This window comes from Coptis chinensis, chromosome 3 (genome assembly GCF_015680905.1).
Source record: "Coptis chinensis isolate HL-2020 chromosome 3, ASM1568090v1, whole genome shotgun sequence".
Lineage (NCBI taxonomy): Eukaryota > Viridiplantae > Streptophyta > Magnoliopsida > Ranunculales > Ranunculaceae > Coptis > Coptis chinensis.
This window is the reverse complement of record NC_141458.1, coordinates 107,956,206-107,982,659: the sequence shown is the minus strand read 5'-3', so window position 1 is coordinate 107,982,659 and position 26,454 is coordinate 107,956,206. Positions and strand designations below refer to the sequence as shown.

Here is a 26,454-nt window from a genome sequence, read left to right as displayed (position 1 = left end):
TAATAGACTCCTAATGAGTTAGTGGGTACTGGTAGTTGCCCTATTAGGATGACTTCATAGAGCATCAGAGGTAACTTTGCCTGCCCTGTAATTCTCAAATACGCTTGCATGTATGATGATGCGTATATATGGTTTATCTTTTTTCTTGTGAACTGGTTTAGCTTTAGCGTTTTATATAATAGACTTGATAAACGGCACATATTGTGAAATCTAGCTTGAAACAGTAGGCAGTAAGATAGCAAAGATCATAAATTCAGAACATAACCAAAAATTTAAATCCATACCAAAAACTTAAATCCAGATTCAACATAAAAACATGGGTAAAGACAACAGACTCAAAGAAGGAAAATATAAACTGGCCCCTGGAGAATAAATGTACAGGACAGAAACCCATCAACGCAACCTTCTTGCTTCCCTTTCAGACTCGAGCAGGGTAAGGATATCCCCCTCTCTGACTGGTCCCTTGACATTCCTCATGATGAGATAGTTAGGATCATCTATAGTGGCGATGGCTTATAACTTTGTTACATTCCACAAGGTGCGCCATTCACTCTGGTTTTTAAGCTTCATATATTCATTTCTTTCTAATTTCTCTCTCACTCACTAAACACTTATTCATCAGTTTCAGTTTTTGTTGTTGGCAGACACAGGGACTTCAAGTCATGCACAGAAAGAAAGAGAGTCAGAAAGACCCTTATCAAGTCATGGTAATTACTCCTCCCCTTCAGAACCTTAAGTATCGCACAATCACATACTCTTCTTTCTTGTTTCTTTTGCTTGTAATTTATATGTTTTTCACAGTTAATGATATATATATATAAGTCGAAGACCACATATGGATCAAAACATCAACATTATTGATTAAAATATTTATTGGTTTTATTTGTTTAAAAATACAACTGTTTTTTTTTCTCAGAAAAGAAACTTATATCCTTTATTTCAAAAATTCACCCCGATTCTATATTCTAAATGTTTTTGAGAAAAAATATGCTGACCAATGGTTTTCCTTACACAAATGTATTGGTGAAACAAGAATTTGGTAAACTTAACCTCTTTCAAGGAAAGAAATGTATCCTCTTTTTATTTATATTTTCTCAAAGGCTACGAGACGAAAACCAGTGTTTTCTGATTTTTCTCTCTGATAATGTTTACAAGTTTGTTAAGTGTTTCTAGTATTGCAACAAGAATTTTTGTTTTCTTATTTACCAAAATGTAAGTCTCCTGGACTTTAAAAGTTCAGCTTTCCCTTCAATTAATGTTTGTGCTTCTTGTTTGTAAACCTTTCACGTATATTGCCAAAACGTTTTTGACAAAGCGTATACTGAGTAAAGAATTTCTTCAACCCAAAACTATCTTATTTTTCAAACAGTAATTTCACAGTTTTTCTTTGCAAAATGTAAAATTCATTTATTCATTCCATAGAATTCAAAATTTTAATTTTTTTTGAGAAACATAATCTAAGTCGTTTATTTTGGTTTACCAAAAATTATGTTTAATTGCATAAGAGAAAATTGATGGTTCAACTCAGTTTGTAGTAATTGATTTCATGAGATAGGAAGGTTGAAGGTACCTTTGGTAATATATATTTCACACCCTCAAAACTTTTGTGAAAGAAATTCAAATGAGGGAGGGGCATGGGAAATATTTGAGTTGGCTGGTGCAAATCCTCTGAACTTTCGTGAAAGAAATTCAAATGAGGGAGGGGCATTGGAAATATTTGATTTGGCTGGTGGAAATCTATGTAGAGTTTCCTATATCACGATATTTGTTTGCTACCATCTGAGAGTTTACCACTTCAAATTCTTTCATGCAATCAAACCTACTCAAAATATTTATTTGGTTTTGTGTTTATCAGATTTTTCAGACAAACATTGGTTTATTTCCTTTTTAGAATTGGATTTCAAAATTTTTATATCCTTTTTATTTGAATGGCAAATACTTTAGTAATCCAGTTTTTTAGTATACTTTCTATTCTACTTATACAACTGTCTGTTTCTCTCTATGTACATTGAAACTGGCAATACTATGCAGGAAGCTATTTATGGACCTGAAGCAGTTTTCACTCAGCAGTGTTTGTCCTATCACACCCTGGTATTATCCAGTTTCAGGTTTGTCTATGATTAATTAGGCAAAACAAAAACTTTGGTACTGTTTATCCTCTCCTTAAATATTATTCCTTGTTGTGACCTTGTCTTCTCTTTGTGGATTTCAGCTGCAGTCTATGTTTTAGTTGACTGCTTGTGCTGCAGACATCTCGGTATTGGTTGTTGGCTGGACTCTGTGTTTACTCCTTTGCCTACTGGTCCATCTTGGACCTGATGATAGGTAATGCACATATTATGTTACATATTGAGTAGACAAAAATGGTAATATGTAACCCTTGGATTATCCTATGGTTGAGCGTAGTTTTATGTTATCTCGATGTTAAAATGCAAACAGTCAACCTGTTTGTAATTTAACGGGTCAGTTTGATATGTCTTCTTTTAACATCTGTTTGTGTAGTTCTGTGCTTGTTTGTCGTCAATCTCTATTACTGAATCAACACCCCATCGTTACATTATGTTTTTGATGCAACAACAGCTGTCTTTATACTAGGAGTAGTCTGTATAATTCCTTAGTGCTCATTACACATTTTTTTTGCACGCAAGTAAGGTAATAATTTGATGTTCATTACACTGTTGACTTGAAAGAAGCCGTTTGTTTTCAAGCCAAAGTTAAGTCTCTTTCCTAAAAATGTTTACTTCCCTGTGTTATTTTGTTTTTTTCATTTTTGCAACAACAACTCATGTTTTTGTATTTTTTCAGCACGTTAAAAAACACATCTGTTTCTTACAAAACATATTTCTTCTTTATTGAAAAATTCAGCTTCTTATTCTCAATTAATGTTTTTGTGCTTCTCGTGTGAACAAATTTCATGCATACTGACAAAACGGTTTTGAACGAGCATATGCTAATTAAAGAATCTCCTTAACTGAAAAGTATCCCCTTTTTTTTCCACATGCCATGTCTAATTTCCTCAACCCAAAAGTATCTCCTTTTCAGAAAGTAGTCCTGAAGAGACTACCATGTCCCATATTGACAGCCCATCTGGTTTGCAGACCCTTGTACTTGGTAACAGAGACGACATGAAAAGATGTCCGGTAACAGCTTAGTTGTTCACAACGGCTCTCAACGTGGGGTACTCCAAACATTTGGTTTTTCCTGAGGTATGCTGCTTTGCTGGTAAGACTAAGGTATGATGCTGACAGCTGTTATTTATTGTGACCGATCTTTTTAATATTGTGTTAGCCATTGTATTTTCTGATTGTCACTTGTGAATTGCTTAGGTTATGTTAGGTATCTCTTTTTCTTTCCAGATATCGTAGATTCATTTGGTATCACTTTCATAGAGGTGTATATGTATGTATAAAAGCTTTGTAAATTCCATTGAATTCGTTTGTCGGTCAAAATAGGAATCTAGTTTATCTGTTAATTATGCTTTATTCTTAGTTGGAATGTATTCATCTGTATAGGATTCTGTGGGATATCGAAAGGGTTAAAATTTACCACCATTAGGCTTATCGGTTTGTTGGCTGGGGCTAATTTGGTCCTCACCGATTAGCATGCTAGCTTGTACTGAGCTTGAATTTAGGCCTAAATGCATCATAGGGACCCCAAATTTAGAAATTAGAACCGAGACCTAGTCCTTCCTTTTAGGTCATGTCCGGGTAGCTATGTTCTGGACTGCATCCCTATATTAATAAATAAGGACAACCGGTCCAACCTGATATACTCTGACCAGGTCCAAACATTTGACTAGGAAATCGGTTTGGTAACCGGTTTGGTTTTTAAAACATTGTTTGATATACTCTGCATGATTTTATGTTTGAACCAGGTCCAAACATTTGACTTCATCATCATTTGAGATCAGTTTGCATCCATTTTCCTATCTGGATCTCATCTGACTTCATAAAATATTTTCACTCAGTTGTAATTTAGAGACTTGGTCAATTCACTAATAAACCTATTCTGTTAAGTAAAAGCAAGTAAGAAGAATGTTTGTACGAGATTTCTAAGTGGGGTTTAGGCATAGATTATCTGTCCCAGTAAGTGACTAGGATGGAAGTGATTTTTATAGTATGCTTGTGGATGTTGCTTTTTCGCTTGATTTCAAACAGGTAAGTAGGTAACTAAGTAATTATAAGTAACTTACCAAACCACATGGCAGGTACATAAGGAACAAGTATTTCGGCATTGAGCACTTCAACAGATTTACTCCTACCTACTACAGGAAAACTGAGGTAACCTGAAACTCGTTATGTATATGTAACTTGCTTCTTCAGAAACACACGAACTATATTAGTCTGAAAATGTAATAGAGTTGACGAATCTTCTCTATGATTGATCCAAAAAGTGGGATACTGTATTTCCATGATTGGATTTCGTAAAAAAACTAAAAAGAAAAAGCCCCTTTGTTAGGAAGTAGAAAAGCCCTACTATAAAGTCATTCCAAGGTCTTTCTTTAGTTAAACTAGCAGAATTGCATAACGGCCTCCTCTTAAAACCTTCTGTTGGTTCTTTTATCTATTTGCCTGGGCCTGGTGCGCAGGAGGTAAGCTTACCAGTCTTGTATTTACTGCTTTTTTAGGTTTTCTTTGTTTTTTAAGGTGATGATATCCATACACATGGTAGAGTGAAGATTGTATGCAGAATTATATGACTTTTTGTTGGAACTTAAATTGTTTAAATTATTGTGCAAGGATGTCTAGAAACTGTCTTAGGTGAAGGGTATATGAAAATTTAGGTATGGTGTCGCTTGTAAGGGTACATTCAGGTCATCGTAGGAGGTCTTGGAGGGGCCACTTCTTAAAATAGGTGCACCTTATGCCATCACATCCACTTGGTAATAATATGTGCAGTAGCCATCTGATGCAGACTTCGTGTTGACGATCTTCCATATTTTTGTCTATCACAAAGGGGTGACGTTTTTCGTTTTAGTATTAAATGTTCAGGCCCTTTTTCCTTATTGATGCCATGGGTCCCCATAATTATACTTGAAGACTGTTACCTGAGTTGTTTCCTCTGGTATTGAGGGTTGTGAAGGTTATATTGTCTGAACTTGGATACGGTAACAATGTGAGCGTCAGTCTCTGTCAGCAAGAGAATTTTATAGCATTTTGCTTTATTAGTGAGTGGGGCTTTCCTTATGGATTTGAACTCACGATACACTATGTCCGATCCTAAAACCAAACTTGATTGAATTGCTGCTCTGAAACTGATTTATTAGATGTTGGCTTTCAAAATCACTCTGTCGGAGTGAAATTGTTTCAGATTCAGGTACAATAATGGATGTTGTGCATGATTGTATAAGTGGAACAATTCAAAAGGAAAAAGAGTGTAGTTCTGGTTAATTTTCTCAATCGTCCAGGTAAGTAGGTAACCAAGATCCGTGGGACATACGTGGCTTTGGGGGCCATGACTTCGACACAATTGGATAGATTTTATTCCAATGGAAAGAAAATATCGAGAGAAAGTTACGATATATATCAAGATTAGTGGCATTATACCAGTTTCACCGAGATGCAAGCTGGAATTTTCAGACCGTTTTATGGGCTAAAAACCAGAACAGGCCCAGTCCAGGGGTATTTAGGTCAGTAAGTTGTGTTTTACAGCTGTTACCGCGTGAAAACAAGTAGCATCGGTTACACGCAAAGAAAACCGATATAAACGAAACACTTGTTCCTATTTTTGTTCTGTACGGGGAGAAGAAATAAGGCCGTGTCTCCAATTGAAGGACGAAACAGGGTTTGCTTCCAAATCAATTCTCTTTTATTTGTTTATAATTTTAGTAACTACACTGTATATCTTTCTGAATTAGTCTTTGGGTGTTCCCTGGTTTTTCGAATCAAAATTGTTTATGTTTCTTTAAATTGCATTGGAGAAAATTGATGGTAAATTATCATGAGATAGGAAGTAAACTTTGATAATACTATGTATATATATATATTTCCCACCCTCTGAAGTTTCGTTAGTGAGAGAGAATTCAAAGGGGGAGGGGCATGGGAAATATTTGATTTGGCTGCTACCAACTGAGTGTAAAGTTTCCTATTTCACGATATATATATATCTGCTACCAACTGAGTGTTTACCACTCAAAATTCTGTCATGCAATCAAACACACTCAAAATACTTATTTGCTTTTGCGATTATCAGATTTTTTAAACAAACATTTTTCTTTCTGGTTTTGGTTCTCAAAATATTGACTCCTTTTTTAATTGAAGTGTATATAAAAATATTTTATTGATTTACTTTATAATTATGCATTCTCTTCTACTTATACAACCCCCCTCCCCTTTCTCTATGTTGGAAGCTATATTCGGACCCGCAACAATTTTCAGTCAGCTGTGTTTGTCTTATTGCACCCGGATGTTACCAAGTTCCACGTTTTCATATGATTAATTTGGATTTTGGAGGCGAGTCGAGTCTTTGTTTGGTACTGTTTATATTTTCCTTATTTCCTGTTGTGACCTTGTTGTTTCTTTGTGGATTTTAGCTGCAGTTTATGTTATATAGTTAGCTGATTTTGCTGCATACATCTTCATGCCACCCTGGTGTTCAATGTACTTATGTCAGATAATGGGTGTTGGCTGGACTCATGGTTTGATGTAATTCAAATTGTGAAATTGTGAAATGACAAATGGTTTTTTTTTATAAGACAATTGTATTATTTGATTGCAGTACATCTTGGAGCAATACACACGCACCCTTGCCTGATGAGTGGCCTCGATTGACACACACACCTACAAAGATTAGTGGCATTATACATTAGATTTTTGTATTATTTATTTGTGGAAGAAATTGGCAGTTACAAATAAAAGGGTAAAAAGGAGAAATAAAAAGTTTTAAAAACAATTAATACACCCAAAAAGTGAAGTGTTGCTAAAATTGGAGTAGAATCAAAAGATAATATTGGTCTTTCTCTAGACAAAAAGCACACTAAAGAAAGTGTCTAGAGCCCAATTTCTAGATTTTTGTTCTGTAGGGGGAGAAGAAATAAGGCCGTGTCTCCACTGTATATCATTAGGGTTATCTTTCTGAATTAGTCTTTGGGTGTTCCCTGGTTTTTCGAATCAAAATTGTTTATGTTTCTTTAAATTGCATTGGAGAAAATTGATGGTAAATTATCATGAGATAGGAAGTAAACTTTGATAATACTATATGTATATATATATTTCCCACCCTCTGAAGTTTCGTTAGTGAGAGAGAATTCAAAGGGGGAGGGGCATGGGAAATATTTGATTTGGCTGCTACCAACTGAGTGTAAAGTTTCCTATTTCACGATATATATATATCTGCTACCAACTGAGTGTTTACCACTCAAAATTCTGTCATGCAATCAAACACACTCAAAATACCTATTTGCTTTTGCGATTATCAGATTTTTTAAACAAACATTTTTCTTTCTGGTTTTGGTTCTCAAAATATTGACTCCTTTACTTTATAATTATGCATTCTCTTCTACTTATACAACTCCCCTCCGCTTTCTCTATGTTGGAAGCTATAATTTTCAGTCAGCTGTGTTTGTCCTATTGCACCCGGATGTTGCCAAGTTTCATGTTTTCATATGATTAATTTGGATTTTGGAGGCGAGTCGAGCCTTTGTTTGGTACTGTTTATCTTTTCCTTATTTCCTGTTGTGACCTTGTTGTTTCTTTGTGGATTTTAGCTGCAGTTTATGTTATATAGTTAGCTGATTTTGCTGCATACATCTTCATGCCACCCTGGTGTTCAATGTACTTATGTCAGATAATGGGTGTTGGCTGGACTCATGGTTTGTTCCCTTATATTTATTGAGTCAATTCGTTTAAAAATGCAACTTTTTTTTTTCTCAGAAAAGAAACTTATCCTTTATTTCAAAAGTGCATCAATTCTTTATTCTAAATATTTTCAAGAAAAAATATGCTGACCAATGGTTTTCCTTATCAGAAATGTATTGGTTTTGAAACAAGAAATCGGCAAAGTTCACTTTAAAGGAAAGAAATGTATCCTTTTTTTATTTTATATTTCGTGAAGGTTACAAAACGAAAATCAGTGTTTTTTTATTTTTTTTTCTGAAAACTGTTTACAAGTTTGTTAAGTGGTTCTAGTATGGCAACAAGAATTTATATTTTCTTATTTTTTTCAATCTGTAAAAACTACCAAAACATACATCTCCTGTATTTTGAAAGTTCAGCTTCCCTTAATTAAACCTTTCACGTATATTGCCAAAACATATTTGATAGAGCATGTACTGAGTAAAGAATTTCCTCAACACAAAACTATCTTTTTTTTTCAATCAGTAGTTGAATGTTTTCTTTTCAAAGTATAAAATTCATTTATTCCTTTTGGAAAAAGAAATATTTCCTTAGGATTCAAAATTTTAACTTTTTTGTTCAGAAAAATAATCTAAGTCTTTCTGTTTTATCAAATAAATTGTTCAATTGTACGTGAGGAAATTGATGGTACAACCCAGTTTGCAGTAACAGATTTTCATGAGACAGGAAGGTATCTTGGTTAATATATTTCCCACCCTTAGAACTTTCGTGAAAGAAAATTTAACTGAGGGAGGGGCATGGGAAATATTTGATTCGGCTGGTGCAAATCCTCAGAACTTTCGTGAATGAAAATTCAAATGAGGGAGGGGCATTGGAAATATTTGATTTGGCTGGTGCAAATCTATGTAGAGTTTACTATATCACGATATTTGTTTGCTACGAACTGAGACTTTACCGCTTCAAATTATTTCATGCAAGCAAACCCACTCAAAATACTTATTTGGTTTTGCGTTTATCAGCCTTTTCACACAAGCATTGGTTTATTTTCCTTTTAGTATTGGATTTCAAAATTTTGGTATTTTTTTAATTTGTAAAAAGAAATATTTTCTTGGTTCACTTTTTTACTGTACTTTATATTCTACTTGTACAACTCTCTGTTTCTCTCTTTGTAAATTGAAACTGACAATACTATGTAGGAAACGATATATGGACCTGAAGCAAATTTCACTCAGCAGTGTTTGTCTAATCATACCCTGGTATTATCCAGTTTCAGGAGTGTCAGGTTTGTATATGATTAATTAGGCGAAATAATATCTTTCATACTGTTTATCTTTTCCTTAAATATTGTTACTTGTTCTGCCTTGTCTTTTCTTTGTGGATTTTGGCTGCAGTTTATGTTTTAGTTGGCCGCCTGTGCTGCAGACATCTCAGTGTTTTTGGGTGTTGGCTGGACTCTTTCTATTATCTACTGGTCCAACGTGAACCTGATGATAGGCAATGCACATATTATGTTACATTTTGAGAAGACAAAAATGGTATCAGGTAACCCTTGGATTATCCTACTGTTGAGTGTAGTTTTATAGTCAACCTGTTTGTAATTTAACTGGTCAGTTTGGCATGACTTTTTTTTAATTTCTGTTTGTGTAGTTCTATGTGCTTGTTTGTCCTCAATCTCTGCTACCGAATCAACACTTCAGTGTTACATTATGTTTTTGTTGCAATAACAGCTGTCTTTGTACTCGGAGTAGTCTGTATATAATTCCTCAGTGCTCATTACACTGTTGCTTGAAAGCGGCCATTTCTTTTCAAGCCAAAGTTAATTCTCTTTCGAAAAAAATGATTACTCCTTTTTGTTAAATGTTTTTAGTTTTGCAACCACACTACATGTTTTCTTATTTTTTCAGTATGTTAGAAAACACACCTGTTTCTTACAAAACGTATGTCTTCTTTATTGAGAATTTCATCTTCTCAAGTCTCAACTAATGTTTTTGTGCTTTTAGTGTGAAAACCTTTCATGCATATTGACAAAACGTTTTTGAACGAGCATATGCGCCGAGTGAAAAATTTCCTTAATTGAAAAGTATCTTTTTTTCCCCACTTATCATTTCTAATTTCCTCAACCCAAAAGTATCATCTTTACAGAAAGTAGTACTGAAGAGACTACCGTGTCCCATATTGACATCCGATCAACCCTTGTACTTGGTAACAGAGACGACATGTAAAGATGTTCGATAACAGCTTAGTTGTTCTTACAATGGCTCTCAAGGTGGGATACTCCAAACATTCGAAAAAGTCTGATGGTTCTTGAGGTATGTTTTTTTCTGTTAGTTATTCTTAGTTGAAATGTTAATGATGTTTTATTCTTAGTCGAAATATATTCATCCGTAAGGATTCTGTGGGATATCCAAAGGGTTAAAATTTACCACCACTAGGCTTATTGGTTTGTTGGCTTGGGCTAATTTGGTCCTCACTGATTAGCATACTAGCTTGTACTGAGTTTGAATTTAGGCCTAAACACATCATAGGGACCCTAAGTTTAGAAATTAGAACCGAGATCTAGGCCTTCTTTATAGGTCAAGTTTGGGTAGGTATTATCTGGACTGCGTCCCTATACCCCAAGCATAAAGAAACTTTAGCATCTAACTTGATTTTGATATACTCTGCATAATTTTATGTTTCCAATGTGCTATTGTGGGACTGCCTTCACATTTTAGATCATGTTACATCCATTTTACTATCTAGATCTCATCTGACTTCATAAAATATTTTCACTCACTTGTGATTTAGAGACTTGGTCAACTCACTAATAAACCTATTCTGTTAAGTAAAAGCAAGTAAGAAGAATGTTTGTACGAGATTTCTAAGTGGGGTTTAGGCATTGAATGTCTGTCCCAGACTCCCAGTAAGTACTAGGATGGAAGTGAAGGTCTAGGTGATCCTCGGATTGTGGTGAATGGGTAGTAGGAGTGTTTCTTTGTGGTATTTGGTTTGGCTTGTTGTTTTGTGTGTACTTTTATAATGGAATGTTGGGATATGATTAGGAAAATAAAATGCTTGTTTTAACGGTTAATTTCTTATGAAATTTATAATCGAAATTTTTGCATGTTATAGTGTTGTTTTACTAACGGAGTTTTCTATTTTTAAGTAAGTATTGACTAAAGAAGAAATGATTATTTTAAAATTTCATATTTGAGTAAATTTGGAATTATCCAAGGAATAAAGAAACCCTTTTGATAAAGGTTGGATTTGAAATATTTGATATTGTCCAAGTTATGTATATCGTTGGTGTTTGATCCAATATACATAACATCTCTCTGTATCATCGTTGGAGTTTGATCCGGTGTGTACATGTACATCGCCGAGTGTGATCCGGTGTGCATACCACACATCGTTGGTGTTTGATCATATGTGATGGTAGAGAGTTAGTATGCATCGTTGGTGTGTGAACCAGTGTATACTTGCATATCGTTGGTGTGTGAGCCAGTGTGCATGTCTCACATTGTAGGTGTTTGATCCTATGTGATGGTGGACATAGTGTAGGCCGTTGATAATATGAATCGGTCTATCGTTTTTATTTTTATTTTGAACATGTGGTGTTTTGTGAGAGAGAAGAAATGTTGATATATGTAAACACTAAGGTGGTGGCCGATAAAACATATGAGTTTTTAAACAAATAGTTTTGATAGGAAAGATCGTTAAAAAGGAAATTATAATATGTATTTTTTTTACGCCTTGGATTAGTTGGGAAATACTAAGAGTGGAACTAACTGCCTCGGTGTGAGAGGAACTACATTGCCTTCTTAGTATGATTTAACTTGAAGAATATGAGTTTTGCTAAACTGTGAAAGAATGATTTTAATTAAGTGTTGGCAATTGAAGAAATTAATTACGTTTATTCTTTTGAGTTGTGTATGCTAGCGTATACACGTATTTCTTGGGTTCAATACGTATATAGACACTTTCAAAGTATGTGATTTGAATATTAGTATGTCTATCTATATGATATTGTATATGTGTATTCCTTTTTAAAGGTGTGTATACTATGCATATACGTATGTCTTATTTTACTTGTTTGACGTCTTTGTTTGTTTGGTTAATCTACACTTTACCTTGAATCTCGGGGACGAGATCCTTTTTTATGTGTATATTATAACATTCCGTGTTTTATTCTTTTATTTTTATCCTAATAATAATAATAATTAAACTAGATAAAATGAATAGATATAGATAACTATCGGATCTACGGATAAAAGCCCGTAGATAAATAGATAAGTGTTGTCATTGTTTTGGGGATGTTTTTCTCACGAGAAGTTTTGGGAAAAAAAAAAAACAATGAGGGTTTTAGAAAAAATGAGAGTTTTCTTGAAGGAAGGAAATTAAGGTTTTCACGGTAGGTAGTGTGGATGTCGGGCGCTAAAGGTGAGTAGCTATTTTGCTATTTCACCGGATTTATAGTTTCGATATCGGTGTATCTTGTCTAATGTTTTTATATTGCTCATTGTCTTGTTTTTATTCTACATCGTCGTCGAAGTTGTTAAAACTCTAGAGAAACTTCGGATTTGATATAGAATCGTCAACCCAGTATTCTTGTGATCTTTGTCTTTGTTGAACCGTCGAAGCTTCGGAGGCCGTTAATGGCGCGTGAACGGAGGCTTCTATGCGCCCAGTATTTTTAAATACGTATTTTTTTCTATTTAATTAATTAATTTAATTATTTATTTTAAAATTCATCGGATTGGACTCGGGATCGTGGGGCTTGGTTTTGGGCCAGTGGGTGTTGGGCTTGGGTTTGGGACCCAAGTATATAAACACATTGTTCAGAGAATAGGGTTTTGAAGATAATAAAATATAAAAATGGGAGGAGAAAGTTTCTTTGGGTTTCTTTGAGAGGTGGAGCACGACGATTCGGGCTAGGAAAATTCGTCGAGTCGTTAGTTAAGGTGAGTAGCTATTTTTGCTATTTCACGAAATTATAGTTTTAAGGTAATGGCCGTATACTATTATAAAGTTTTTGCTCATATTTTTGGTTCATTCTTTGGTTATTAGCTTTAGTCCTGTTTTGAAACTCCTACCTTGTTCATACTTTGTTGAGGCGATATTTTGTCTTGCTCATACCGTTGAAAATTGGTTAAACCGTATTTTTGAAACTCGTTGGGAGCTTGGCCATTAGCGGTTATTAATGGCGGCCTTAATTGAGGTTTAAGGAGTTTCAAAACAGACAAAAAGCTAATAACCAAAGAATGAACTAAAGCTAAAAATATGAGCAAAAACTTTATAATAGTATACGGACACCGGAAAACTATAATTCGCGGAAATAGCAAAAAAAATAGCTACTCACCTTAACTAACTAACGACGAATTTTCCTAGCCCGAATCGTCGTGGTTCCACCTCTCCAAAGAAACTTCTTTCTTTCGCCCATTTTTTATATTTTATTATCTTCAAAACCCTATTCTCTGTAACAATGTGTTTATATTTGGGTCCAAACCCAAGCCTCAACACCTTTCGCCCAAAACCAAGCCCACGTATCCCGAAGTTCAATCCGATTAATTTTTAAAATAAATAATTAAATTAATTAATTAAATAGAAAAATACGATTTAAAAAAATACGGCAAGCATAGATCTCCTGCGTTCACGCCGCCATTAACGGCCTCCGAAGATTCAATACTTCAACAAAGACAAGATCACAAGAATACTTTTTGGTTTTTGATTCTATATCAAACCGAAGTTTTCTAGAGTTTTAACAACTCGATGATAACGACGTAGAATAAAAAACAAGACAATGAGCAAGATAAAACATTAGACAAGATACACCGATATACGAACTATAAACCGTGAAATAGCAAAATAGCTACTCACCTTTAGCCCCCGACATCCACCACTACCAGAAAACCTTAATTTCATTCCTTCAAGAAAACTCTCATTTTTTTTCTAAAACCCTCATTGTTTTTTTTCCCCAAAAACTCTACGCGGAGAAAACATCCCCCTAAAAACAAGGACAACACTTATCTATTTATTTACGGCTTTTATCCCAGATCGATAGTTATCTATATCTATTCATTTTATCTAGTTTAATTATTATTATTATTAGGATAAAAATAAAATAATAAAACAACTGGTGTTATAATATACACACCTTAAAAAGGATCTCGCCCCCGAGATTCAAGGTAGAGTGTAGATTAACCAAACAAACAAGACGTCAAACAAGTAAAATAAGACATACGCATATCGCTAAAGTATACACACCTTAAAAGGAATACACATATACAATATCATATAGATAGACATACTAATATTCAAATCACATATTTTGAAAGTGTCTATATACGTATTGAACCCAAGAAATACGTGTATACGCTAGCATACACAACTCAAAAGAATAAACGTAATTAATTTCTTCAATTGCTAACACTTAATTAAAATCATTCTTTCACAGTTTAGCAAAACCCATATTCTTCAAGTTAAATCATACTAAGAAGGCAATGTAGTTTCTCTCACACCGAGGCAGTTAGTTCCACTCTTAATATTTCCCAACTAATCCAAGGCGTAAAAAAAATACATATTATAATTTTCTTTTTAACGATCTTCCCTATCAAAACTATTTGTTTAAAAACTCATATGTTTTATCGCCACCACCTTAGTGTTTTACATATATCAACATTTTCTCGATTGTCTCACAAACACCACATGTTCGAAAATAAAAATATAAAACGATAGATCGATTCATATTATTAACGCCTACACTATGTCCACCATCACATAGGATCAAACACCTACAATGTGAGGCATGCATACCGCTCACACACCAACAATATGCAAAGTATACACCGGTTCACACACCAACGATGCATACTAACTCTCTACCATCACATAGGATCAAACACCAACGATGTGTGGTATGCACACTGGATCACACTCCAACGATGTACATGTACACACTGGATCAAACTCCAACGATGCATACAGAGAGATGTTATGTATATTGGATCAAACACCAACGATATACATAACTTGGACAATATCAAATATTTCAAATCCAACCTTTATCAAAAGGGTTTCTTTGTTCCTTGGATAATTCCAAATTTACTCAAATATGAAATTTTAAAATAACCATTTCTTCTTTAGTCAATACTTACTTAAAAATAGAAAACTCCGTTAGGAAAACAACACTATAACATGCAAAAATTTCGATTATAAATTTCATAAGAAATTAACCGTTAAAACAAGCATTTTATTTTCCTAATCATATCCCAACATTCCACTATAAAAGTGCACACAAAACAACAAGCCAAACCAAATACCACAAAGAAACACTCCTACTACCCATTCACCATAATCCGAGGATCACCTAGTCCTTCACTATCTAGGCTAACCTAAGCTTCGATACCAAAAATATCTTTATAGTGTGTTTGTGGATGTTACTTTTTCACTTGATCTCAAAACATATGGATTGAATGAAGCTTTTAGTTGGAGATTTGAAGTTTAGGTTGAGCCTTCTGGAAATCGAAATATGCTGTGTTTACTACTAACTAGAATCTTAGCAGCATCATTGGTACTATAAATGGCTGGATTTTTTTTTGTAAAACCCAGATCGTTATTGTTGTACTTTTTACTTTATAATTATCAAAGAACATTGCTTCTTGCTTTTATCATATATGTTTGCTTGATGATATGTTGATCAATAGTTCAGCACAAAGTGGATTACTTTTTTATGTTAGATTATTGTCTTTTCATTGGTGATATACCTTACCGTGTTGTTCATTTGAACATATGTAGAAATCAACTCAGCCATGGGAGGAAGGTGCTGTCCACACTCGATATTATATCCAAACTTGTTCACAGAGTGAGGGTATCTTTTTCCAGTTATGGATCAATGTGTTCTCAGTGAACCGGATAAGGGTGATTTTAACTTTTTCTTGCTGGCTAAATATATTTGTAGAAATTAACAAAATTGTAGTTACTCATGGTTAGGCTGGGAGAATTATCCAAGATAAACTTTTGAAATTCTGTTAGAAAAATTGCATGCAGTAGGAAGCGTTTCTGAAATATTCTTCACGCTTTAGAATTCTCTGCGGAAGAATCTTAGCGGGAGGAAATTTTATTTTGCTCAGCCAAGGAATGCATCGGTTCAACCTGACGGTCCATAATGATTTAGAAAAATCTAATTCCCGAAGAGGTAGAGAAGTAGGAAAAGCTGGTTTGTCAACTTAAGGCACGTCTCAACGTTGAGTAATGTCTACATCGCTTAAACCGTCTGCTTGAAGCAGGTCAAGCTTCATATTATAGCTTAGGTAGTCTGAATTAAGAAGAATTATATGTGTATATACATCATCTGCTACAAACTTAACGTAGAACCAATCCTTCACAACAGGAGGTGGTAGGGAATCAAGAAGGATAAGCTTGCATCCCTTGACTGAAGGCCAGACTGAATGTTGAGTTTGATGAATGTCCATATGTCCATCTCTTATGTTTTGATATCAGTAGTCCCTACATGACAGTTTAAATAGTTGGATGTAAAATGCGTTGTGTGTTTAAATCGTAAGTGCACTTCCCCAAACGAAGATGTGCGTGAATTGACATCTCCCCCCGACTTCCTTTAATTATTTTTTGGGATAAAAAAGGTAACAAAAGACTGGTCAATGACGGTTGGGCGTGGTGGTGGTGGTGGTGTGTGGGGGGGGGGGGGGTATAAATGACCCAATATTTAGTTTAATTTATCCTTTGTGTGTGTGCGCGCGTGCGAAACAACGGTTGGGATTACTAAAGAAAAAGAAAATCTAGTTTTGAAATTTAATTGTTAATAAGGACAAGTATGGGACGTCTTTGGAGACTACCTGCATCTTTTCAATTTGGTAACGTTATTTCTTGTATCTGGTTATACATCATTCTGTCTCCCCCCGGATAAAATTCCTGGACCCACCATGTGTGTCTGTGCTTCTTCTTTTCTAATCTCTATGCTGTATGCAACTTTATTGTTTTGATTTTCAGTTCATTTGTTTCTTTCGCTTTGTTAATCTTAAGTACTCACCTATTTGTTGTTGTTTTTTTTTCTTCGATTTGTTTTCGTACTGTTGGTGCTTAACTTTTCATGCTTCCTATCGCCTATGTATACATTACTTACATAAGGTGATAAATATCCTTTTTGTGAAATGCTAGATAAGGCTTGTCCAAAAGGGCCCACAAAATTGTAGGGAAATATTAAGAACCCAACCTGAAGAAAACGAAAGGCGCCAAAAAGAGGATAAGACACTGAAAAGGTAATGCAGTCGATGACTCTTCTCTATGATTGATCAACGTTGCATAATGGCCACTTCTTAATGCCTTTTGATTATGGTCATTTTTTGGTTCATGTATTTTTGCCTGGGCCTGGTGCCTAGGAAGGTAAGTTTACCAGTCTTGTACATATTCCTCTTTTAGGTTTTCGTTGTATTTAAGGTGATAATAATGTCCCTTTGAGAACACTAAATAAGGATTTCCATAAAGGGCCAAATGCACAGATTAGAACCCACCTGGATGCTCAAGCTTTTGAAGTTAAACAAACAGAGGACAAGGTTTTGTTGTTCAGTGCCTTTTATGTGGAATAACTTGCAGAGTTGTAGGACTTTTTGTTGAAACTTAACTTGTTTATTTATGGAATGCAAGTATGTCTAGAAAATGTCTTAGGTGAAGAGTATATGAAAACTTAGGTATGATGTTCCTCATAAGGGTACATTCATGTCATCGCAAGAGGTCTTGGAGAAGCCATTTCTAAATAGCTGCAGCCTATGTTATCACATCCACTTGGTAATAGTCTGTGCTGTAGCCATCTGATGCTGACTTCTTGTTGACCATCTTCTATATTTTTGTCTTTCACAAAGGTGTAATGTTATTAGGTTTTTTTTTTTTTTTTTCGATAACCAAATGTTATTAGTATTAATATAAAGGATTAGGTCCTTTTTCTAAATGATGCCATGTCTGTCTCAACTCTTGACAGGGTAAGAGAGAAAATTGACCAATAATTATACTCAAAGACTGTTATTTGAGTTGTTTCCTCTGGTATTGCTGGTTGTGAAGGTGCGTGTACAAGTATGGTTGTACTGTTTGAACTTTGGACTCAGTTGGTAACAATGTCAGCTTTCAGTCTCTGTTAGCAAGTGTATTTTATAGCACTTTGCTTAATTAGTGAGTGGTGTTTCCTTGCGATTTTGAATTCACAATACACTATCTCTGATTCTAAAGCCAAACTTGCATGGATTGCTGCTCTGAAACTGACTTTTTAGAAATTGGCTTTCAAAGTCACTTTCTTGGAGTGAAATTGTTACAGATTCAGGTGCAATAATAGATGTTGTGAATGGTTGTTTAAGTACAAGAATTCAAAGGGAAAGTCTGTAGTTCTTGTTAATAATCTTAATCATCCAGGTAGCCGAGATTTGTGGGACATACATGCCTTTGAGCATGCCCATGAAGGCCATGACTTTGCCACAATTGGATAGGGTTCGGCTTGCTTACCATGTACGTATCTGCAAGATTTTGTTGGTTTGACTGATTTTGGTGCTGGAGATTATTGAAGACTGGCTTTGACAATTTAATGTCAACAAATTCTGACTCAATATTGCTACAGAGAGGGCAACTTTGGGTCAGATTTTGGTTATCGACATCCACGCTCCCAAGAAAAATAAAGCTAGTCACAAAATGAAGTCCAAGCAATTTTGGCAAGTAAATTGTCACTCAGCCTATGAGGTTGCCTGATAAACTGAAAAGATAAGTGCTTCATTTTGATTTTTATTATTCCTCTAGAAGCTTATAATCACAGAGGAACAGTTTCTCATGCCGCAGTCCTATGTTCCTCTAGCAACAAAATCTGTATATCTCTGGGATCATGGCAGAGGAAAAGATATTGTCCATCAAAATCTGTTTCTTGTTTAAGCATGAGTTTTGTATTGCATGATCATTCCAAGTTATTACTACAAGTCTACTAGATAACAACGAGAACCTCTGGACCTCTGCGTGATTGATTACAAAGCAATGTTCAAGACAGACCCCCTCCTTGGATAACGTTATATGATGATTCTCTCTCATGAAACCTTTGTGTTCGTGATTCATCAAAAGGATGCTAGACTGGATTGGATTGCATGATCATCTATAACAACATACGAACAAGGATGGTATGATTTCTTACTTGTTTCTTACTTACAAGACGTAGTAAGTAGTAATTCTAGCATTTCTTCTTAACTTATTCCGGGTTTGTTTTTTCTCACTTGTAAATGTATTTCCGGTTTTACATAGTTTCGATGCCAATTTTTTTTGTTTAACATGAAATTATTTGCACAAATCCTGCTTCTTTCAACACGTGTAAAATTATTTTTCAAAAGATGGTTCTATTCATCTTCTTATGCGTTAATTGGTATTCACTTGAAAAACACGCGTTTTTGTCATCTGGGGAACTAATAAGTGTGTTTGATTGCGTGAGAGAGAATTCATGGCACAAGTCAGTTTGTAGTGGTAAATTTCAAGAGATAGGATGGAAGCATGTAATATATATTTCCCACCCTCACAACTTTTGTTGGTGAGAGAATTTAAAGAGGGAGGGGCATGGGAAATATTTTGGATTTGGTTGGTGCAAATCTATGTAGAGCTTCCTATTTCACGATATTTATCTGCTACCAATTGAGTTTTTTTACCACTCTAAACTCTGCCATGTAATCAAACGCACTCAAAATACTTATGTGATTTTGCAGTTATCAGCATTTTCAAACAAACATTTTGCTTTCTGGTTTTGGTTTTTAATATTTTGGTCGCTTCTTTAGTAGAGTTGTACATACTGAGATTTTACTGATTTACTTTTTAACTGTGCACCATTCTCTACTTATTCAACTCTCTGTTTCTCTCTATGTAAATCGAAACCGACAAAACTGTGTCGGATGCTATTCATGGACGTACATTACTAATTAGGGCGAGACAATATCTTTGGTACTGTTTATATTTTCCTTAAATATTATTACTTGTTGCGACCTTGTTTTTTCTTTCTCGGTTTTGGCGACTGTCTGTGGTATAGTTAGTTGCGTGTGCTGCATTCATCTCCGTGTTAGACACTCTTATTTGATGTACTCCTGTCAGCTATTGGGTGTTGGCTGGACTCTTTGATTGTTTCATTACCCACTTCTCCCACACGTTCCTAATGATAGGTAATGCACATCTTGTGTTACATTTTTTAAATTGTGTTTTTGTGTTAACTTGCCCCCTCCCAAAATGGTGATGTATTTTCCACCCTCATAACTTTCGTGGGGAAAGTTGAAAGAGGGAGGGGCATGAGAAATATCATCTTTGATTTGGTTTGTGCAAATCAGAAACAGAGTTTTTTTTCCTATTTCTGGATAATTAAAAGCTACGAACCGAGGCTTTAACTCCAAATTCTGCCATGCAATCAAGTTTCAATACCCAGTTTACCACGCTTAGATTCTTTTGTTATTCTAAAAATTGCTCAATTTCTCTAGGGTTATTTAAGTGCACTTTGAAAATATGCATTTTTATTTAGGGTTTGGGGGTTCCCCTAGTTTAGAAAATGCTATTTCTTTTGTCAAAATTATGTTTCTTTAAAGTGCATAAGATAAAATTGATGGTTCAACTCAGTTTGTAGTCGTAGATTTCATGGGATAGGAAGGTTTGGTAATATATATTTCCCACCCTCAGAAATTTTCTGAGAGAGAATTAAAGGAGGGAGGGGCATGGGAAATATTTGATTTGGCTGGGGCAAATCTATGTAGGGTTTTCTATATCACGATATATATCTGCTACCAACTAAGACTTCACCGCTCAAAATTCTGTCTTACTATCAAACAAACTCAAAATACTTATTTGGTTTTTGCAGTATTTCAAACAAACATTTTTAAATACTTATTGGTTTACCTTTTAAAATTCTGCCATTCAATCAAAACATGCGAAAAGCATTTTTTTCATGTTAATGTTTGGTTTTGCCGTTATCACTATTTTTAAATGGACACTGGTTTTGTTTTGTTTTGTTTTTTCTGGTTTTGATTTTTGAATTCTTGATTTTTTCTTTAGTTGAGTTGTCTACACAACAGATATTCTATTGATTTACTTTTTAATTATGCTTTCTCTTCTACTTATACCACATTTTCTCTATGTCACTATGTAAGTTGAAGCCGACTAAATAATGTCGGATGCTATATGTGGACCCAAAGCAATTTTCAGCCAACTGTGTTTGTCCTATCACACCCTGATGTTATCCAGTTTCACGTAATGATTAATTAGGAGGCGAGTCAATTCGTTGGTACTGTTTATCCTTTCATTGTTACTTCTTTTGATCTTGTTTGCTCTTTTTTGTGGATATTGGCTGCGGTCTATATTATATATTTAGCTGCCGGTGCTGCATGCATCTGTGCCACCTGGTATATTCAGTGTTCTTCTTTTCAAAATGTAAAATTCATTTATTCCTTTTAGAAATAGAAATATTTCCATTGTGCCTACCAAAAAAAAAATATTTCCATTGTGCTGAAAATTTCAACTTTTTGAGAAAAATAATCAAAGCTTTTACTTTTGTTATACCAAAAATTATGTTTTATAATTGCATGGGAGAAGATTCATGGTACAACTCAGCTTGTATTGGTAGATTTTCTTGAGATAGGATGGAAACTTTGATAATATAGATTTCCCACCCTCAGAACTTCAGGTGAGAGAATTCAAAGAGGGAGGGGCATGGTGCAAATCTATGGAGAGTTTCCTATTTCACGATATTAATCCGCTACTGAGATTCTTTCCACTCAAAATTCTTCCGTGCAATCAAACAAGCTCAAATTATTTTTTATGTTAATGTTTTGTTTTGCAGTTATCAGCATTTTTGAACAAAAATTGGGTTGTTTTATTTTGGTATTGGTTTTCAAAACTTTTACCATTGCTTAGGTGAACTGTGTATACAAATATTTTATTTGGTTTGAGTTACTCTCCAATATTCTCATTATCTTCTTCAAATATTGTTTGTCCTATCACACCCTGATGTTATCCAGTTTTGCCTTTTTGATGTCCTTTCATGAGTGTATCTTTGGAACTGTTTATCCTTTCATTAGTTATTGTAAATTTATGACCTTGTTTGTTAATCTTTGTGGATTCTGGCTGCTGGATATATGATAAATTATCTGCTTGCGCTGCAGACATCTCCACATCTTACCCTTGTAAGCAATGTTCTTGTGTCAGGTACTGCTCCTACTCGGACTTGGTGATAGGTAATGCAGTGATTATGTTACATTATGAAAATATGAAATGGTAGCAGGTAAACCTTGGATTTTCCTATTTTTGTTTGTAGTTGCCATGTTAAAATGTAAACAGTTGCTAATATGACTCACTTGGCTGATGCGAACAAATCAAAGTTGTTAACTGTGCTAGATTCATACGCATTATATCTTTTCATAATGATTCTTCTTCTCAAAAGGAAAAGCTTAATATCTTGTTGTCTGAAGCTTTTCCTCCACGGATTATATATTGTTAACTTCTTCATACTTGTGGTTTTGGGGTGTCTCTTATTTTTCATATAAAACTTGTCTTTCTTGTTTTGTTTCATTTTAAAGGGTGCCTTTGGCTGTATGGAGCATATTTTTGGGAACATCTCACTTGGACATAGAAGACATTCTTGTAAATGGAAACTTCTGCGGATATATTCTCCCCACTCATGTTTTTTTCCTTAGAAAGATTCATAGTGGGAGAGGCGAGCAGAATTTTCATTTGATGTTTCCTACTCCGTGAGAGTTTGTTTGTTTGTTTGTTTTTTTTTATCAAGTAAGATTTACTCGTGAAATTTCTCTTGTTGGTCTGAAAACACTTGAATTTTTGAAGCTACTTGGTTTTCACACACTTTACCACGCCAATAGGGTTCTTTGTGAAAATAGAAGCTATATGACAACTCTGTGTACTTATTATGTTCCATGGGTTTGTGAAATCTTCTAAGTTGTTGGTTCATGCTTTTCGCAATTCTCCTTGGAATCTTTTTGCAATTCGCCTTGTTCAGAGTTCGTTTTGCATTTCGGGCATTCTCCTCCTTTTTGTGTATTGACATTTTATTTAACTTCTTAATTTGTGAGTGAAGTGTGTAATAATTATATTTGATTATCTCTTTGTTGTAACAATTAGATTGAGAAGCCCATGATACTAGAACTCACACTCCACGCTCATGATAATAGTCACGACTTTGCTCCAGGATTGTGAAGACATAAATAATCTTGGAGAGCTATTTAATTTGGTTGAATCTTCACTTGCTTCTGGAGTGTGTCCCTGTACCCCTTATCATAAAGGATCTTAGCATCTAGCTAGGTTTTCATCTACTCTGATTGTTTTATGTTTGCAATGTGTGACATTTTGGATCATTATGCTTCCAGTTCACTAATTGGATCTCATCTGACATCATGAAATTACATAAGAAGAATGTTTTTCAGTGATTTCTAGGTGTGGTTTAGGCATGGATAACCTGTACCAGTAAGTGTCTAGTAAGGAAAATGATCTTTAGTATGCCTGTGGATGTTACTTTTTTCACTTGATTTTCGGAAGGTGATTAATTGATTATAAGCAGTTTACCAAACCCGCACCGAGAATTTTGGCCTCAAGCTCTTGAAAAGATGGATGAGGCACTGGCCCAGTCTGATTCTGTGATTATGGCATGCATTATGGGGAATGATGCCCGTGGTTATTTGTTCTTATTAGTGCAGTGAACACATGAGGATTACAAGAGCAAACTTCTTTGACCTTGATATTCTTGTTCTCTTAATCTGGATATGTTTTTTAATGGTTAACTTGACATCTTTATTTGACGGATCTGCGAGTTTCCCGTTCAACGTTTTACTTGCAACATCTGTGTATAATTGTATTGGGCATTCAACTCTAGCAACAATGTCGTTCCAAAATAATGATAACATACGAGAAAATGAAGTGAAATCATGGCCTCCCTCTTTTTTTATCTGCTGGGCAATCGTAATTTGTAAGTGGCTGATGTAGTTCAACTAGGGCCATACAACTGGAGAACAAGTTGGGACGCAAGTTCTTCTGTAAAGATTTTTCTGCTCTCCCAACAGAATCCTGATTCAGCGTGCTTACTGAACAGAAAGAGGGGTTTTTCTGCTTTAAAGTATGAGAAAATTATTTAGAATATACAAGTCTCAACTCTCAACTGCCATGACAAAACACGTTCTTTTCTCAGGTCGCCTTTAACATTTCTTATGAAACTCTCCATAGATTCCTTAATTCACAAATTGCATTTTATACATATGTCGGTGTCATTTTCATTGGGGCTCCTTGCCTAGAAAAAGCCTCATTGGGTACTTGAATTGCTTGCTTCAGGTCCTATGTGCTTCACTGACTCCTCATGGATATTCTTAACTCCACAATTCTTGCATTGGTTGGTAACATATCACTCTGAACAACTTACTCAAAACTCCAAAGGTTGTAGAAGTCCAAGTTCTGCCAACTAACATTGAACTTGAAATAGCCGGCACGCTGTAGCTGATATTTTTAATAAGATGATGGTGCTAAATTGGAAACCAAGGAAAAACTTACATCCCACCAAACATATGGAGGTTTTATACTTTTTTTCTGCTAACAGCAGAAGATATGGTGTCCATACAATAAAATAAGCACATTTATTTCAGTTCGAGGTGCATAAACCTATTAACAACCACCTTATTGAGACTCCAAGCATCAACCATAGCATCGAATTGGATCAGTGCAGCCTTTCTCACTTGATTGCTTGGAGCCGGCGCGCCCCCCTTTTGCAAGGTATTGCTGATGGTATTCTTCAGCTATATAATATTTTTTTGCTGGGAGGATCTCAGTAACAATGTTCCTGTTCAAGATCTTCTGCTGCTTCTCCAATGACTCCTTTGCCTTTTGCTCCTGCTCAGCTGTGTAGAAGTATATGCCAGATCTGTACTGGGTACCCACATCACCACCCTGACACATAGAGAAAGTCCAACTATTAGAAATGTAGAGATACATGAGCCATGACGGTTGCAGACATGTACACAAACTTGTTGCTCCCTAATCCATTCATCCCATTGCAACTTATCATTGAGCTGAGGAACATTGGGATTTGACCTAAATAGGAGTGTAGTGCAAATGTGCAATAGTACATATCATCCATTCATCCCATTGCAACTAAAATGAGGTATGTTTAGTATCTATGACTAGCCACTTATACCTTGTGGGCAACCATTTGAAACTGTCTTCTCTAAAGGTAAAAGCTGTATCAACACCAGTAGTAATGCACATATGACCTAGTCTGATGCAGACTGTTCGCCAAAATCACAATGCAACATTTGTGAACTTGGCAATATGTTAAAGTATATTTAGAGAATCATACCGATCAAATTGAAACAATAATAATAAGGTAGAGTACAGTCGCACCATATCACTAGAAGGGTACATGCATCTATGAACTCTATCCTCTCCATCAGAAAAGGTTTAAATATAAGGACAAGAAAGCATGTAGTCATGTAAACTAAGTGTTATTTGCCGAGAGCCTGAGCTTTAAAGTCTTTTACGGAATTTGTATCCACACATCCATGTACCGCATCCATTATTGTATCAAATATGTACAGCCTAGATGTAAAAGTAACTTTGCAAACTCAACTTTTAGGTGGTTAAGATATCAAGACTTTGCGTGTAACAGGAATTTTCGATGTAAAATTATATAGTTGGGCGGGGGCGGGCTATCACACTCATCTAGTACCCTTAAGGTAGTTTAAAGGAGAACCTATATACTGTCTGTAGAAAGCTTTGTAACACATTATCAGTGTATAAATTTCCACCAATTAAATAAAAAATGCACTCTATATGTGAATTTCAATCCAAAAAAATCAATTCAGACATGTTTGGATTAAGAAACGGAGATAGTGAGTATATAGTAAGTTAAAATTTTTAAGAACAAAGAACTTGATCACATAAGCAATGCCAAATGAAGCTCAAGACACATTAAATTATGAGTTCCCAAACAAACAAACCAGACACAAATCACAATATGCCTAGTATCCTACCCCCCTGCGAATTGAATCGTCCCCTTTTCGAACCCATACACCAGTCCATCAACCAAACAACTTCAATACTTTTTCAAAAATCATAATAATATACCAACAGATTCATACAAGCAATACAAGTGAACATACCTTATCTAACAATCGCAAAGTCAACATTTCTCTATAAAACAATTACCTGACGATTAAGAGTAGTGGGGTCATGTTTAGACCAGAAAACATCAAGCAAAGTCTCAAAGCTACACTCTTTAGGATCATATTGAACCCGAACAACTTCCGCATGTTTCGTTGACCCGGAACAAACATCATGGTAAGTAGGACTATCCAAAATCCCTTGGGTATACCCAACTTCAGTTTTCGTAACACCGGGCACTCTTTGATAGGCTAATTCAACACTCCAAAAACAACCGGCACCAAACTGAGCAAAAGTTTGACCGGGTAATGGGGTGTCTGAATCAGGACCTTGTGCAATAATTGAAGAAGCCATGGTTAAAATAATGAACAACAGCTGAATAATACAAAAACAGACTTCTCTTCCTTGCATGAAGTTTGTTATATATTTAGGACGGGGATTTTTTTAACGTTTTTTTATGAAAGACCATATCTGTTTTGACTCTTTAGTCGAGTAGAACGGTGCCACGTGTCACTACCTCAAC

The 26,454-nt window shown here is 35.1% G+C and overlaps 2 protein-coding genes across 9 annotated transcripts in view; one reads left to right on the top strand and one right to left on the bottom strand.

The window, feature by feature from the left end:
• The window catches only part of OTP84 (Tetratricopeptide repeat (TPR)-like superfamily protein), a 27,796-nt gene extending 3,074 nt beyond the window's left edge, over positions 1 to 24,722 (top strand). Inside the window, exons 2-15 of one of the 8 annotated variants that reach the window (XM_086595759.1) lie at positions 423 to 538; positions 645 to 707; positions 2,032 to 2,108; positions 2,213 to 2,325; positions 3,099 to 3,233; positions 4,208 to 4,280; positions 8,990 to 9,075; positions 9,185 to 9,335; positions 10,003 to 10,102; positions 15,567 to 15,689; positions 16,947 to 18,934; positions 21,981 to 22,009; positions 22,352 to 23,970; positions 24,111 to 24,722. The gene's annotated coding sequence lies outside the window, so the exon portion shown is untranslated. Of the gene's footprint in view, positions 1 to 422; positions 539 to 644; positions 708 to 2,031; positions 2,109 to 2,212; positions 2,326 to 3,098; positions 3,234 to 4,207; positions 4,281 to 4,328; positions 5,785 to 6,349; positions 6,473 to 6,532; positions 6,637 to 6,891; positions 7,811 to 8,989; positions 9,336 to 10,002; positions 10,103 to 15,566; positions 15,690 to 16,946; positions 23,971 to 24,110 lie in introns of those variants that run through there. The other 7 variants (XR_015215098.1, XM_086595761.1, XM_086595760.1 and 4 more) reach the window with 7 other exon arrangements.
• Positions 24,328 to 26,454, bottom strand: LOC147512762 (peptide methionine sulfoxide reductase A4, chloroplastic-like). The gene is made up of 2 exons (XM_086595763.1): positions 25,977 to 26,454; positions 24,328 to 24,719 (listed from the first exon to the last, which is right to left on the bottom strand). Exons 1-2 carry the CDS (start codon positions 26,340 to 26,342, stop codon positions 24,468 to 24,470), a joined length of 618 nt encoding a protein of 205 aa, XP_086451889.1. The 5' UTR covers positions 26,343 to 26,454; the 3' UTR covers positions 24,328 to 24,467.